Below are 16,106 nucleotides of genomic sequence, written 5' to 3' on the forward strand. Positions count from 1 at the left end.
GCAAACCCTGTAATTGTAATCACAAATTACGTGTCAATAGATCAGGATACATTTCTAACAAAAGGTGTCCTTAACGTAGCTTCCAACTAGATTAGTTCCCTTGTCATGTTAGAAACGGTGATACTTTTATTTTCCAAATATTGGGCTCTGGCCATTGCTAGGACCTTACTGTAAGGGTCACAATGTCCCTGATGTGTCATTTTCTTTTATCCCCATATTGTACTGTCACTGGATCACTAGCTGGAGAGATATGATTTGAAATATTCACATCTGTGATCCAAGGTGAGCCATGTTGTAATCCGGGATCTGGGGGCCTCATGCAACTGTTTCACTGGAAATGTGAAATTTCCTCGAGTCTCTTGTTAACAAGAAACATGTAACTCTACGCAGCTGTTGGCTGATTATTCTAGGATTGGGCACGCTTTGTAAGCATATTTTTCCTTTCTTGCTTTTTTTTAAACCAACATTAATAGATACCTTTTGACTCTTCTAATTATTTGATAAGGCAATTTAACAAAAAAAGTTATATCTGCAAGATACGACTAGGAAGAAAGTTAAATTAAACTGTCTCCCGGTGATGAATTCCTTCCAATAATAATGCCTGAGATTTAACCTCTGTTGGGGGCAGGAGGAGATGTATTGTGTAAAGTTAAAATGAGTCATGGAATAAAGACATTTAGCTGATGTTTCTTGTGTAGGCATATTCATATGTAAATTGAAATCCCCATAATGCATTGCAGATCCGAGACCCCTGCGGCTTCTGACAGGTATTAGGTTGCGATCCAACAATAGTCGCCTTCTTCGGATCCCAAAATTCTTGAAGTCTTGTCGTGGCGGCAGGTCCTTAACTGTGTGCAAGGCAAAATTATGGACCTGCCTTCCCTCTAATCTATGTCAGGTTGAGTCTTTGACAGCCTTTAAAATTCAACTTAAAACCTGGCTATTTGACTCGGTCTAGTCCACCGTTACTTTGGCCTGCCTTACATTGTGTACTAGAGCGCCGAGAAGCTTCAGTTGAAGCAGCAGTGCGCTTTATCAAGTGTCATTTGATTTGACTTGACAAGTATGCGTGTGTGTACTTCTGGTAGTTCATTGTTAGGTCTCTCTAAAGTTGTAGGGCTGTCACCAGAACCTTGACCTGGGACAGACTATGCTTGGACATTAGAAGTGCATCTCGAAGCCAACCACGGTGTAATGCCTGCAGGACCTAGCGATGTTAAGCAGGGTCGGACTGGTCTCTGGGACAATGAGATGGTCCAGGATGGCATCACCTGACAGGTCAGTGTGATGGATGATTTTTGGGCTCTTTCTGGATCTGTTGTGTGGTCTGCTGAGTCGGTTTTTACAGTTGCACTCTCTGATATTAAAACAAACATTGCCTGTAGCAAACTCAAATCCATGCTACCTTGCAAAACACTTATACAGCGTGTCTGTTCAAAACTGCCTCGATATGCAAACATGGGCCACATTTTTACATATCTAATTCAGTAATGGGGCCACTTTTATTTTGGTGCCTGGGATAATTTTCTGTCCCAGTCCAACCCTGTAAGTTAGAGGTGTTTCAGAACTCAATGTGCACAAAATGGGTTGAAAGTATGACTTCTGGTGTGTTTGGAAGTCATTAATAGAAATGCTTGGTTAAGTTGTCTTTGGGAATGTCCTGGATTTAATGTATTACGGCTTATTGGGTGCCATGTTGTTTTGCAATGTCATGCTTATGTGGTAAGAAGGCAGTTGTTTTTGTAAGAAGGCATGTACTTTAACAGTGGGACATGTTTCGATAGCCAACACCAAAATGTTACATTCTACGGTAACCCCTGAGATTCCATGTAACAAAAAGCTGCCTTCAGTCCGTACCACAGTGTAATAACAATTCACCCTTAATGGTCTATTGTCTTTAACATATGTATTTGGCATACTTCTTCCCAATTATCCAATCAGGCCTACAGCCTTTATCATTGGGTTGTCACCATAACCACCTCAGGGCTACGGAGCTTAAGCCTTCCCTCAAGACAATTATCAGGCACATAACCTTAATATTACAAATATGTGCAAACTTCCAGCTGGCAAAGCAAAGTACACCTCCTACGAGGACGTAACAAAAACCATCATAGACGGTCTGAAAAAACCTCTTCTCCCAGGCTTTGTCAGAGGGGAACAAACGCAAAAACCTTTGCCTACTCTAGTAACCTGTGAGATTCCATGTGACAACACAACTAAGGTCTTCAGCACTTTATATTAACAATCCTCGCTTAAAGGCCTATTGGTTTCAAAATATGCTTTTTACATTAAGTAAGTCAGACCTACTGCCTTTGTCACAACATTTCATAATAAACAGCCGGGCCTATTTCATCTAACACATTGTATCATTAGTTTATCAGCATAACTAACTCAGTCCTACTGTACTAAGTGTAAATTTTCCAACAAGGCACAAAGTGCATTGCAAGCACCCTTTTTTCAGGCGATGTACACAACCTGTGACCAATCAACTGCTCTAGGAAGGAAGATGAACACGGGGTAGGCTCACGACTGTCCGAGAAGTGCTTCCTAAAGCTCTTTTACTGTTGATCCCATAAGGTCAGACAAAGGTAGCACTGGAAAGCCAGGTCTACAAAAGTAACATTTGGTGGGATGGGATCACTCTCTCTGCTCCAGGCATGATTCATAAAGAAACAGGGACCATGTTAGATGTTACTACTTTCTCGGTTTCTGACATACAGCAGAATGGGTTGAGATGTGACCATCTCAGGCATGTTCCAATACAGAAAGGTTGACTTCTGCTACGGCGTCATCACCCTGTATTTTCTTATTTTTGGGGCAAACCAGGATTATCCATCGTTCATACACAAAACGCCATGTTTGACAACAACTTAGTAATGCACTTGACCAGCGGGATAACCCTGTCGGACGTGACCCGTACAGTGATCTATTCTGTACGAAAACGTGACCAGCCATGCATAGAAATCATGCTTCAAACACGATGAACAATGAGCCGTGAGATGTGACCAGCCAGTTGGATCCAGACATGTTCCACAGGCAGTGATTCCTGCTAAAAGAACACCAGCTCAACCGTCCGAAACTTGCTCCAAAGGTGATCAGTGACCGAGATGTGACCACCTCGGTCTTTCAAGGTATAGGCCTTTACAGAACATTTCCTTAGTCATACTGAGCTAAGATGTGACCAGCCTTGCCTTTCCAGGATTGGGTTTTTAAAAAAAACATGAACCTAGTGCATACCATGATAAGATGTGACCGCTGAGGCCTTTCAAGGTATGGGCCCTTAAAACATGGATGACTGACTGCATACCATGATAACATGTGACCGCTGATGCTTTTTCACGTATGAGCCTTTAAGAAACATGAATGACCTAGTGCATAGCATGGCCTTTAAAAAACATCTTCCTAGTGCATACCATGCTGAGATGTGACCACCCCTGGCTTGTCCAGGAATGGGCCTTTAAGGAACATGTGCCTAATGCATACCATCCTAAGGTGTGACCACCAGGTCTTTACAGGTGTGGACCTTTAAAATCATGGGTCTAGTGAATACCATGCTAAGGTGTGACCACCCAGGCCTTTCCAGGTGTGGACCTTTAAGGAACATGTGCCTAATGCATACCATCCTAAGGTGTGACCACCCAGGCCTTTCCAGGTGTGGACCTTTAAAAACATGGACCTAGTGAATTCCATGCTGAGGTGTGACCACCCGGGCCTGTCCGGGTATGAACCTTTAAAATCATGGGCCTAGTGAATACCATGCTAAAGTGTGACCACCCATGGCTTTCCAGGTGTGAACCTTTAATAAACATTGGCCTAGTGAATCCCATGCTGAGGTGTGACCACCCAGGCCTGTCCAGGTATAAACCTTTAAAATCATGGGCCTAGTGACTACCATGATAACATCTGCGCACTGAGGCCTTTCCAGGTGTGGACCTCTCCCTGTATTCACCTTTCCAACTATGGGCGTTTCCAGGTATGCACCTGTCTAGGTATGGGCCTCTCTGTGTGTGCACCTTTCAAATCCAGGGACTATGGTATTCCTCCGCGAGAACGCTGCGCCCTCGCCTACATGCAGCAGCCCACTCCAACGAGTGACCACCCAGCAGCCGGGGGCCCGTCCCCCACCCAACACTCCTGCAATAAAGCATTGGCGGCCCTTACCGTGGCCGCGCACAGAGATTATCTCTGACACAGTGGCAGTATGCTGTAAAAAGGAAAATCGATTGCAGGGTTATTACAAGAGTGGGGATATAGCAGACATTTAGACGAAAGTTCCCATTTACAAAGCGATCGATGCCACGTCACTCGCACGTTGCTGTAAGGAGGGCGCCCTCCCTGGTGCGCTCTTATGCAAATCGATGCCTAACGGTAAATGGAAAGGTTTATCTCTGGCATTGTTGCAGCATAAAAACTCAATAAAAGGATTTACTGCGATTGTCAGCATTCTAACCAGACACAAAAGTGCAAAACAAAACTGTGTTTCTGCATGTAAATGTACTAAAGACACACAGTGGACACCAGCAGAGATCCCTAAATCGTATCTTTCAAGCCAACGAGAGAAAACACCCCGGACTTGAAGCCAACAAACACAGGAAATGTTGTGCCCTGCGTGACGTGTGCCAGCCCTGTGCCACTGCAGCGGGGGCATCTCGCCGGGTTCATGCACCTGCCAACAGAAGCTGCCCAGTGCCACGTGAGAGCCACCAGTTCCCGATGCTGAGGCGGAGTTGTGGCTCAGCTGAAGGGTGTCACGTCCGGCGGTACTGGGTAGGTACAAGTGGGTTCACCTGCTTTCTCACACTTACCTTGTGAACATCCCCAGTCATGTAGGCCCACAAGGTGGTACCAGATGAGAGTCCCAAAGGCAGCAGGACCAGGATGGCTACCTTAGCCACAGGTGCGGAGAGGCAGGTATCAGAGGTCACCTCTGCATTTTAATGTTCTTGCTCCATTTGGAATAGCGGACCAATAGTAGCCATTTTTGAAGCCTAGATTAATGTTTAAGGGGCTTATTTGGACCCTGTTGGGTGGTCCACCAGTTCCCCAGGGGGGCAGAGGACCGCCCAGCTCTCTTCAGACATCTCCATGTATGTTGCAGGGATCTCTGTTGGGTAAAGGGAAGAGCCGCAGAGCTGCCAGGGTGGCGCCCTTTAGAGCATTGAAGGTTTGCCCACTGGGCGCCATGTTTGAAGTGCCCGCTCTGCATACTTTTTTGTTCAGCTTAAAACAAACTTCCAAAGCAGGAATATGCTTTTTTTAAACAAAACATAAATGGCCCAGTGCCATTCTGCATTGGTCCTGCCCGTGTTGGCCGTGCCTCGAACAGCTACCATAAACATGGAAGAATGAGTGTCCGTAGTCCCTCCCGCTATAGGGCTGAATGAATGCCACTGTGCTCCAGCGGTCCCTTGGCAGACAGGCTGCTGGGTCTAAGTTTTATACCAGCCAAAGCTCTGCCAGTGTAAGCCTGATGCCAGTTTGTAAATCCAGTGAGAGAATCAGGAGTTTGGCACCGTCAGAGCACCATCGACTTAAAGCGGTGCCCAAACACTGAAAGGGCCCCTGACGTCCTTATTGTGTCATAGTACGGTTCTTTCCCACATTGTAGCTACTGTATGGACGTGAAGCAGCACTTAGTTTCTGCCAGAGATTGTAGGCGGAGGGCACTGGCAATTATTGTAAAAAACACACTGGCAGACTTGTGGTCGGGCTCTCAGTTTGGCCACACCAAACCCTTTCTCGTGAAACTTCCTCAGATCTCAGTACTAGCAAGAATGGCTTTCGTAGCATTGGACAACTTTGGGCACCACCCATAAGTCCACATATAACATTGTTAAGTGGTTCCTGAGCCATCATTTTGAGGGGTATGCCCCTATAAAGTCACCTTAGTCATCTGGACCTTCACTTTTAAACACACCACACCTAAAGCACTTTACACTTGGCGGCTGGAGACCCACCGACCTTGGCCCTACTTGTTGCAACTCCTTGCGAGTGACAGGCAGGCTTCTTGTAGTTTGACGGTGGGCAGAATTTACGGAGTTTCACTCTGTGGAATTCTGCAGTTACATGAAAACTTTGGGAGATTGTGCGGAGTTCCTCAAATGAGTGGAAATGGGCACGTCATGCTGCTTGCATTGGCTATTAGTGCCAGGAGCTCGTACCAAGCAGAAAAATCATCTTGAACAGAACCACAAAGGATGCCAGAGGGCGCTTCTGCTCGAGCTGATTTTGCTACTGCTCGAGTAGAGTACTTGATTTTCCACTCGAACAGCAGGTTTCTCACTGCGAACGGTTGCAAACCGCCTGTAACCATTTGTGGTGTGAAAATCTCGCCCGGTGCCCTTCTAGCGCCCACAAATTGTGCTAGGGGATGCCAATTCTCACTCGTGCTCACCATCTTACCATTGGCGAGCCGCATATGAGAAAAATCTTCACCACCAGTGGTTGGCGGAGTTTGGCCAGAACTCCACATTACAAGCATAACGCAGAGCAAACACAATTCTGCCAGCGAAGCGGAATTTATCACCCACTCCTAGATTAATTTCACTTACGGAAAATAAGACAAGGCCACTAGGGTGCAGCTGGCATTAGTAAACATTTGCAAAGTCTCGCCTAGATCAGGCAGTGTCTAGAACACTACATGGTCCCATAGGAAGGTTGTCATACCATCAAGCGTACCAATAAATGTAGCATTGGATAAAAAGAACGAGTTAGACCCTCCATTATTAAAAGTGGAGTAGAAGCATTAATGCGCTGACAAAAGTAAATGTAATTACAATTATGCCAATGGGCTGCGAGCAGGTGTATGACTCCACCTTGAGTTCCTCTCTCCCCTTCATTCATAAATTACCTGCACTCTCACCCACCCCCCATGATTTGTTGCCTTAAGTATTTCCTCTCTGGTCGGTGACAGTGCTTGTTAATTTCCCCCTCCTCGCATCAAGTTCCTTGACATCACAATACATTAACCCCGGTCCCCTAATTACTCACAGAGGGTTGCCAGTCACAGAGCAGGTCAGGCCCAGGTTGTCCCCCTCCCGAAGGACCACTTGCGAGGGGATGATCTTCACCGTTGGGGCAACTGTGAGGAAGAAAAGAAAGGACATATGAGGTTGGGGTCATTACCCACAAAGGACAATCTGAAAACAAGTCCCAGCCTGTTGTCACTGGATTCTGGATCTCTCTAGATGTTCCTGGCAGGTTTCCTGTTTTTAGGACCCTCCTACACCAGATCTCTTATTGAAGCAGGACTGTCAGTCATGCTTGGACCCTCCTCTGCCTGATCAATCAATGAAGCAGGACTGTCAGTCATGTTTGGGCCCGCCTCCATCTGATCTCTCAATGGAGCAAGAATGTCAGTCTTGTTGGACACTCCTCCACCTAATCTCTCATTGGAGCAGGACTGTCCCTCATGTTTGGACCCTCCTACACGTGATCTCTCATTGGAGCAGGACTTCATTCTTGTTCAGACAGCATTAAAACCAGTGCTTAATTTGAGTCAGTGGTTGCTTTTGGGGTCTAAATGGCACTCATTTCTGAGCACTGGCATTTCGTTTTTCCACATCAGACATTTACTGAGAGCAAGTGAGAGAAAAACACACAAAGGAGAAAGAAGAAGGAAGAGAAAGACTGAAAACAGTCACAAAGTGAAAGCCGGAAACTGCAGGAGTGAGATAAAGGGGTGGGACTGTCTGTTAGTGGATTAAAAAAGCATGTGGTGGATTCAAATCTATGCAGACTTGGTATTCGGCACATCGACATTCGATAGCACTGGCCATGGACTTCTGAGCAAAGCTTTGGGAGCCGTCATTCACTTTCACAAATTAAGCAGTGACTAAAACATTAGGTAGTTGGGTACATTTATAAGCTAGCCTGCGAAAAACCCTTTCAAGACAACTAACAAGTTGTAGTCGAGCTGCCGCCATTATATTTCTCCGATACCACTCTGTTGAGAACATCGAAACAAGTCCCTCGAGCCTGATAATCCATCCATGTAGGATGGGAGGCTCAGATGCAGGGTTTGGGCGAATTTTAACTACACAGACATAGAAAAATCACACTTCCTGAAGTACGAGTCTCCTTAAAAATGTAAAAATGGAAACAGTGCTACATGAGATGAGATTTTTTCTTAAACTTAGCTCTTGGTGGAATCTTCAGAGAGATCCACACTTTCATTGTCTTTAATGGAGTTCACCAGGTATTTCTAAATATGACTAAGCCATGACAGGGGCACTTTCTACCTTCCAGTGTGGTTACCGCAAGACACTCTATTCTGGATCCTTCAACTTGCAGGGTTCCCAAGCCTAAGGGGGAAGGAGGATTGCTAACAAGGGAATGCACCTGTAGGCTGGCAAATGCTTTTCACATTTGCACAATCATAATAAGATTTTTTTGAAGAGCAGGTTGTGTAATGCCTAATGACAGAACAAACTTTGCACCACAAATTGAAAATCTTGGTGTAACCAAGAGATTATGTTATGTTATGTTGATTTGTAGAGTGCAACTTATCACCTGTGAGGGTATCCAGGCACCGGTTGTCAACCTTGACTTTTAACTCAAGTTCAGTGTGATCAACCCTTAAATACATTTAGTGCTGCTGAAGTGAGAGGTGAATCTGATAATCAACATGATTACAGGTGAACCAGCAGGATCTCACTTGGAGCATCATTCTTGAAATATTTAATGCTTCGGACTTTGATGGATGTGCCAGTGGGCATGGTCTGAATGCTGGTGAATAAGAGAGTTAACACTTGCCATTCTGCTGTTAGGGGTATTTGACTCAGAGATGTCAATCTGTCAGTTTTCAGATTTTGTGACTTGTAGGATGTCCGGCTCTAAAGGACAAGTCACTGATTTGGGATATGTTTTTTGCAGTGCAGATTTGGTATCTGAAGCATCTGGTAAATATCTGCACAGGTAGAACAGCCCCTCCCCAGTGCTGAGGGAGATTGATAGAATATCTCAATATAAAAGACATATCATCACCTTGTATTTCTTAGGAGAGTGGTGCTACATTGCATAATCAAAATGATTTGTGGTAGGGTTAGGCCATAGACATGAGACATGCACGGGTATGAAGGATAACATTTCCTTTTCCAAAAGACCTTATGATGAGTAGAACATAATTTGCATAATTTTATTTACAAATAACTAGAATCTATTGTGGCGGCCGAAGCATGGAGCGATCTTCCCCTGCACCTCAGGAACACTGCTTCGCCCCGGGAATTCAGAAAAGGACTCAAGACCTGGCTGTTCGTATGAACAAAGCACCACGAAGCCGCTAGGAACTCCAGTGCCCCGAGACCCTCACAGGTGATATGCCACACTTTATAAATCCTGATTGATTGATTGATTGACTGAACCCACAAATGCATGGTATGGATGTCAGTTTTTTGCATACATGAATGACTTGTTGCGTTAAACTATGCCTACCACTCCATGGCAGCTGGAAATGAAGGACAAAGCAAGGGCAGCTCCTATACTCTCCATGCAATGCAAGTTTGCGAGGGGGCCATGATTGCCAGTTATGGCCCTGGTGGGGCAGGCTTCCAGTTTCTAATATACACAGGCACAAGAGACATAGGCCCTCATTATGACTGCAGCGGTCTTTTCCAAAGACTGCCACAGCCGCCGGAGCCGGAAGGCCAAATTCCAACAGCCGTATTCCGAGTGGCCCCGGATATCCGCACCGCCAATGGTCGGATAGCAGGCAGCCTTTGCGACTGTGGTCGTCAGCGCTTAGGTGGTTACACCGCTGGCACCGCCATGCCAGAAAAAAAACGCCCACAGATTTACAACCCATAATTCTGTATGGTGGTTTTCTGGTGTCAGGGCACTCCTGGTGGTGGGTAGCACCGGGTCCCGTCACTTCACGGAGGAGCACCTCGTAGGACGAGGTAAGTGTCATCCACAAGGGGAGGGTGTGGGGGTGTGTGAATGGGTGTGTGTGTGTGTGTGAGTAAGTGCGTGCATGTTTGCATGTGTATATGGTGTGTGTGCGGTACCTTTGGGGAGTGGGGGGCGAGGTTGTGTGAAGATGAGTGATGGGGGTGTGTATGTATGTATGTAGTTGAAGGGAGGGGTGGGGGATGAAGAGTATATGCATGCATGCGTGTGTGACGTGTATGGGTATGTATGCATGTTTATGGGTATGAGGGTGAATGTTGTGAGTGCGTGTTTGAAGGTGGGTGTCTGTGTGTGATTGTGTGTTTTTGAGTGTGTGTGTGTGTGTGCGGTTGTGTTTGCGGGGCATCCAGCGTCAGGGACACAAGTTTCTGTCGTCGGGATACCTTTCTGCCAGCATTTTCATGGCGGTGAGACAGCCAGGAGAATGCTGGCAGTGTCCCGAGTTGAAATAACCAAAGCGGTTATTCGACTCCCTCTTGGCTGGAGGTGGAAACCTCCATCTCGGCGGGCTGCGGTAAAGCTGCGGGATGAGGTGGGGCGGTGGTTTGGGAGTGGCCAAACCACTGCAGTCGTAATATGGCGGTCTTCACCGCCGGTCCCGCAACGGCAAGACATCCACCGTGGCCCTGGCGGACCAGGGACCACTAGGGTCATAATGAGGGCCGTAGGTGGCTGGCTGAAGATTGCTTGGGACTGGGCCCAGTACTGCGCAAATGCATAGATATCTGGCAGAGTTCTTCAAAATAGGGGGTGTGCCACACAGTGGGGACTTGAATTGACTTGAGGGGGGCCCCCACGTGCTGGCCACGATGAACAATTATAATGCCAATAAGAAACAGAGACAAGCATTGTGCCTAAAACAGGGCTGCGATTTAGTAAGAGAAAACAGTGGCACCGTGCCAGTCTGTACTGGGCAATCAGAGATGTCTTTTACATTCATGCCCTCGATGGGAGTCGGTGTCAGAGCAAGGGGGGGGAGGCTTTAAATAACCCCAAAAGACCCTCCCCTCAATTTCTGAGAAAGGATCACACCATGAACGCTTTTACAGTTTAGGAACTCAGGCTGCCATTAACATATTTGTAATCATGTGTTTGCGCTTTCAGAGGCATAACTGAATATAATGAATATAACCACAGTGTCTACATTGTTACATTTGTTTAGAGCTGTCAATTTTATAAATGAGTTAGAGGAACCTATGTTTATCATTCCAGGGGTGGGGTGTAGGATGATTATTTTTTTATTTACTGGGGGGGAGCTGTCATTTAAATGTAAGAAGATCACTTCCGTCACCATGGGTCATTAAATGCACGAGTGAACAGCATGGCCGACAGTGGACTCAAGCACACAGATACAAGGGCTGAGGCATAAACATGAGGTATCTAGGTACAGCAGAGCGAGGTCACACCATGAGTCATCTGTCTGCTGGGTGGGTGGGCATTGCTGTGTGACTCTGTGTTTGCTGCGCGGATGGTGTGTTCCCACAAGGGAGCTCTCCAAGGTGGCTTGTAGGTGGGGAGGCCAGGGCTGTGTGACTCAGTGTTCACAGCACGGAGTGTTTGTTTCACAGATAAGCCCTCTGAGGGTGGCAGCTGGGTGGGGTGAGCAGTGCTGTGAACATCAGTGTCTGCAGCATGGATAGTGTCAGTGCTTTAAATGCGCAGGTATTGTACGGTACTGAGTGACTACACTCATTTAATTTGAAGGGGAGAGTACCCGCACTTCGCAGCACTGTTGCAATACATTACAATGGATGAGTACTGGCACTTCTCAGGAGCAATCAGGTACTCTCAGTAGAGAGTACTTGCACTTCTATATCTCCTTCCAAAGCATTGGATAGTGTGTTCATTGAGGGAGTCTCCAAGGTGGCTGCTGGGTGGGGCGAGCAGTGCTGTGTGCCTTGGTGATCACAATGTGGATTGTGTGGTCCACGGAGGAGCTCTCAGGGGCGGCTGCTAGGTGGACTGAGCAGGGCTGTGTGCACCAGTGTTTGCGGTGTGGTTGGTGTGTTCCACTGGGGAGCTCTCTGAGGGGGGCTGCAGGGTGGTGTGATCAGCGCTGTGGGAGATGGCGTTGGCAGTGTGGTAGGTTTGTTCTGCGGATGAGCTCCCTGGGGTGGCTGCTCGGTGGGGTGAGCAGTGCAGTGACTCTGTGTTTGCGGTGTGGATGGTGTGTTCCACCGAAGAGCAGTCTGAGGCAGAGCACAAGTCCTAAAAAAAAGAAGTGGGAGGACTAACCAAGTTAGGCAGTATGCAACTGACATCATTGTGCGTGACGTCACAGTGCAGCATCAGAGGAAGTGACATCACTGAAAGTGGCATCACAACCCATGACCTCACATAAAGTGGCATCACAACCCATGACCTCACATAAAGTGGCATCACAATAAGTGACATCAGATCTTAACACCTCACAGATATGTTTAACAGGTCTATCATGAGTACATATGAGCGCATTACAATATTAAACACATGGGATTTTATGTTGGGTTTGTGCAAAAAAAGTAATGCAAACCTGATGCGAAATACAGGCTGCAACCTATACATTTTTTAAAAAGCTTTGCCACTAAGAAATTAGCATCAAGATGAAACGTGACAGTAAATCTGTTCTCCTTAATTGGTTGCAAATTCTGCTTTGTAAAATAACTTATGGGGGTAGGGCACCTGCGGCAGAGATCTTTGCGTGCCCAGTTAATCTCAGAAAACAATAATAATGGTAAATAAGCTATGGAGTTTAATGTTTTTGTTAGAAAGATCTGTGTTCTGTCTAGTCCTGGTTTTGAATCAAAGTAACATAAAGGGTTAATGTGTTTCCTGCAAAGCACATCATCTAACACGCAGATCACAACATTTACATTTTGTGTAGCTATGTGAGTGGTTACTATCTTCAACACGAGCTGCTTTTGTTACTTCCAGTTCATAAATTGTAATCCTAGTATAGCACAGTCAGCCATGAAGGACGTGACTCCTACCCCTTGTGACCCCAACTGCATCATGTACATAGATGCTTACACGTCTAATGATTTATTGTCAATGTATAGTGTGTGTGTGTACGATGTACAGCTCCCCGGCACCCTGCACTGGGATGAGTTGTGCTATAAAAGAAATTTTTTAAAAAATGGCAAAATTTAAATTCTTATTTGTTTAAATGCTGGGACAGGCCAACCCATCTGACATTCTTACAGTGCATGCATCTCTCTTACATACATGGCCTGACAAAAGTCAAAAGCATGCTTCTTTGAAGTACCTGTGAAGTGATAACAAGGTGTGAGCCTTTTTTTTCCCTCTGTTGCGCTTGCAACTAGGTGTGAGGCTCCCGATAGATCCCAGTCAGCAATTCGAACAAATGGATGCCTGATGGCCCCTTAACTTTGGCCTTTGTTTTGGGCCTAGCTCGAATTTAAAATAACAAAGGCCCCCTTGCCACCTGCACTGTTGCCACTTAGAAAGGAAAGTGAGCAAATGCAGGCACTGCTGAATGTGCCCTAGGGTTGAAAAATGACACCGGGACGAGTTCAGCGTATTTCAGTGGGGCCCATCCTCTTGGGATGGTGGACGCCCTCTACACGCACCTACCGCCGCGACTTGTGCCCTGGTATGTGGTGGATGCTGGGTGAGATGAACACGGAGGTGTGCCACAGTGCTCACAGCGTCATGGTGCTCTCCATGGGGGAGCTCTCTGCGGTGAGTGCTGTCCTTACACGTGTGTGACTCTAGAGGCCCTGGGCGGTCAGTGTTGTCCCCACTTTCCACGAGGGGTCCGTATGTGCGTGGGGACTCACAGCACGTGGTAGCTTTGACCCTGATGGAGTGGGCTTTGCCAGGAGGGATCAGTCTGTCAGCTACATAAGCTGTTTATTTAGCCTCTACTCTTCCATGTAAGGCACACAGGCCAAGGACATTTTAAGGATTTTGGGGCCATGGGCCAAACATATTTTGGGGCTCCCTGCTTGAAACATTTTTGAATTCATGGTCCAATTTCCGCTCTTTCATACCCTCTTTTGCCGAGTCAATGACGGTGCACTCGCCCAAATTCTAAATGTGTTTTCATCTAATATTCAGGGAAAGTGGTGTATGTTTTCAATATTGTAAAGCAGCAGAATCTCTCTTATATTACTGTAAATAATCTCTGAGACACCCTCGCATTTCCCATATGTGAGGTGCTGTTTTGATCCAAAAGAAACTTTTTATTGATGTTGCGTGAAACAAACACATTTCTCTGGAAAACATCAATTATAGACTCCTACCCATCACCAACATTAAAAATAAAACAAACGAAAACGGTATTTAAAACAATCTTTTGAAGAATTATTCCACGTCATCAGGGAAGACTCTCTGCAGAACCGAGCTGGCCCTATCAGGGGGTGCCCTGAAAGGCTGGTGCCCTGGGGCGGCGCCCACTTTGCCCAGGCCTTAAAGCGTCTCTGGCGCAGGCATTGCCCGGGTGTCGAGGGGCAGCCTGGGCAGTTGTGGTGATACCGGTGAGCTGCTGTCTGTGGGTCTTACCTGGAGTTAATGCGGGTTCGGCCGCGCAGCCCCAGGTGTAAGAGGGACGAGCCTACGTTCAGGCACAAATCATTTTGGGGGGGTCAGAACCTTCGGGTTTGTGGTCTTGAAAAAACGCAGATTTGGATGTCCAGATGTGACCCAAAGGGCTCTAAATCTGTGGTTCGAAGGCCAGGTCCATCACTGGTCACAAGGGCGACATGGTGACCCCGGATGTGGAAACGCCTGACCTCCCTTGAAACACAGGCACGCAGAAATAGTCCAAGAACATCTGAACTCCAGGTCTCCTGCTTCACCTTCGACTACGAGGCCAAAGCTGAGGGGCACCGGAAGTGTGGGTCTAGCGGGGTACAGGGTCACCTAGGAGTGCCGACCAGGGGTGGTCCAGCCACAGCATTTATCGAGACTTCCGGTCCAAACCCTGGAGGAGAGAGGGAGGGGCGAGACAACACCGCGACCATCCCTGCCTTATGTAGTGATGCTGAAGTCAGTCCTTGCATAGGGCCCGCCGTGGGAGCTGTCCGTGGTGCTGAAGTCCGTCCCTCCCCTTAGTGGCAGCGCCTCTGCCCAAGATGCTGAACCCTGTCCGTGGACAGATCATTCAGTGGCAGTATCTGTGCCTCTGTCCACGGTGCTGAAGTCTTGAAGTCTGCTTTTTCTTCCATCAGCAGGCCAAGTGGCACTGTCCAAGGCGCTGACGTCTATCGCTGGACAGGTGGTACCTGTGGACCTGTCCATGGACAGATATTTCAGTGGCAGTACTTGAGGTGCTGAAATCCGTCCCTACCTTTAGTGACAATATATATGGCTCTCTCTAAGGTACTGAAGCCTGTCCGTGGACAGATCTTTAAGTGGTAGTGTCTGTGGATTTGTCCACGGTGCTGAAGTCTGTCGCTGGACAGTTCCTTCAGTGGCACTACCTGTGGATCTGTCCAAGGTGCTGAACCTTGTCCGTGTACGGTTCGTTCTGTGGCAGACCTCTGGCTCTGTCCAAGGTGCTGAACCTTGTCCGTGGACAGTTCTTTCAGTGGCAGTACCTGTGGCTCTGTCCAAGGTGCTGAAGTCTTGAACTCTGTTTTTTCTTCCAGCAGCAGGTCAAGTGCCACTGTCTAAGGTGCTGACGTCTATCGATGGACAGTTAGTACCTGTGAATCTGTCCATGTTGCTGAACCCTGTTCGTGAACAGATCATTCAGTGGCAGTATCCGTGGCTCTGTCCAAGGTGCTGAAGTCTTCCAGTCTGCTTTTAATTTCAGCAGCAGGCCAAGTGCCACAGTCCAAGGTTCTGAAGTCTATCGCTGGACAGTTCCTTCAGTGGCAGTACCTGTGGATCCGTCCAATGTGCTGGAGCATGTCCGTGGACAGTTCTTTCAGTGGCAGTACCTGTGGCTCTGTCTAAGGTGCTGACGTCTATCGCTGGACAGGTAGTGCCTGTGGATCTGTCCATGAACAGATATTTCAGTGGCAGTACTTGTGGTGCTGAAATCCGTCCCTACCTTCAGTGGCAATATATATGGCTCTCTCCAAGGTACTCAAGCCTGTCCGTGGACACATCTTTAAATGGCAGTGTCTGTGGATCTGTCCACGGTGCTGAAGTCTATCGCTGGACAGTTCTTTCAGTGGAAGTACCTGTGGATCTGTCCAAGGTGCTGAACCCTGTCCGTGTACAGTTCGTTCTGTGGCACACCTCTGGCTCTG

The 16,106-nt window shown here is 47.2% G+C and overlaps 1 protein-coding gene across 2 annotated transcripts in view; it reads right to left on the bottom strand.

Moving 5' to 3' along the window:
• The window catches only part of CADM4 (cell adhesion molecule 4), a 905,868-nt gene that overhangs the window by 94,359 nt on the left and 795,403 nt on the right, over positions 1-16,106 (bottom strand). For both annotated transcript variants that reach the window (XM_069201342.1, XM_069201341.1), the window contains exon 6: positions 6,991-7,081. In XM_069201342.1, coding sequence (XP_069057443.1) covers positions 6,991-7,081 — 91 coding nt within the window. The remainder of the gene's footprint in view (positions 1-6,990; positions 7,082-16,106) is intronic.

The sequence above is a fragment of the Pleurodeles waltl genome, chromosome 7 (assembly GCF_031143425.1).
Source record: "Pleurodeles waltl isolate 20211129_DDA chromosome 7, aPleWal1.hap1.20221129, whole genome shotgun sequence".
Taxonomy (NCBI): Eukaryota; Metazoa; Chordata; class Amphibia; order Caudata; family Salamandridae; genus Pleurodeles; species Pleurodeles waltl.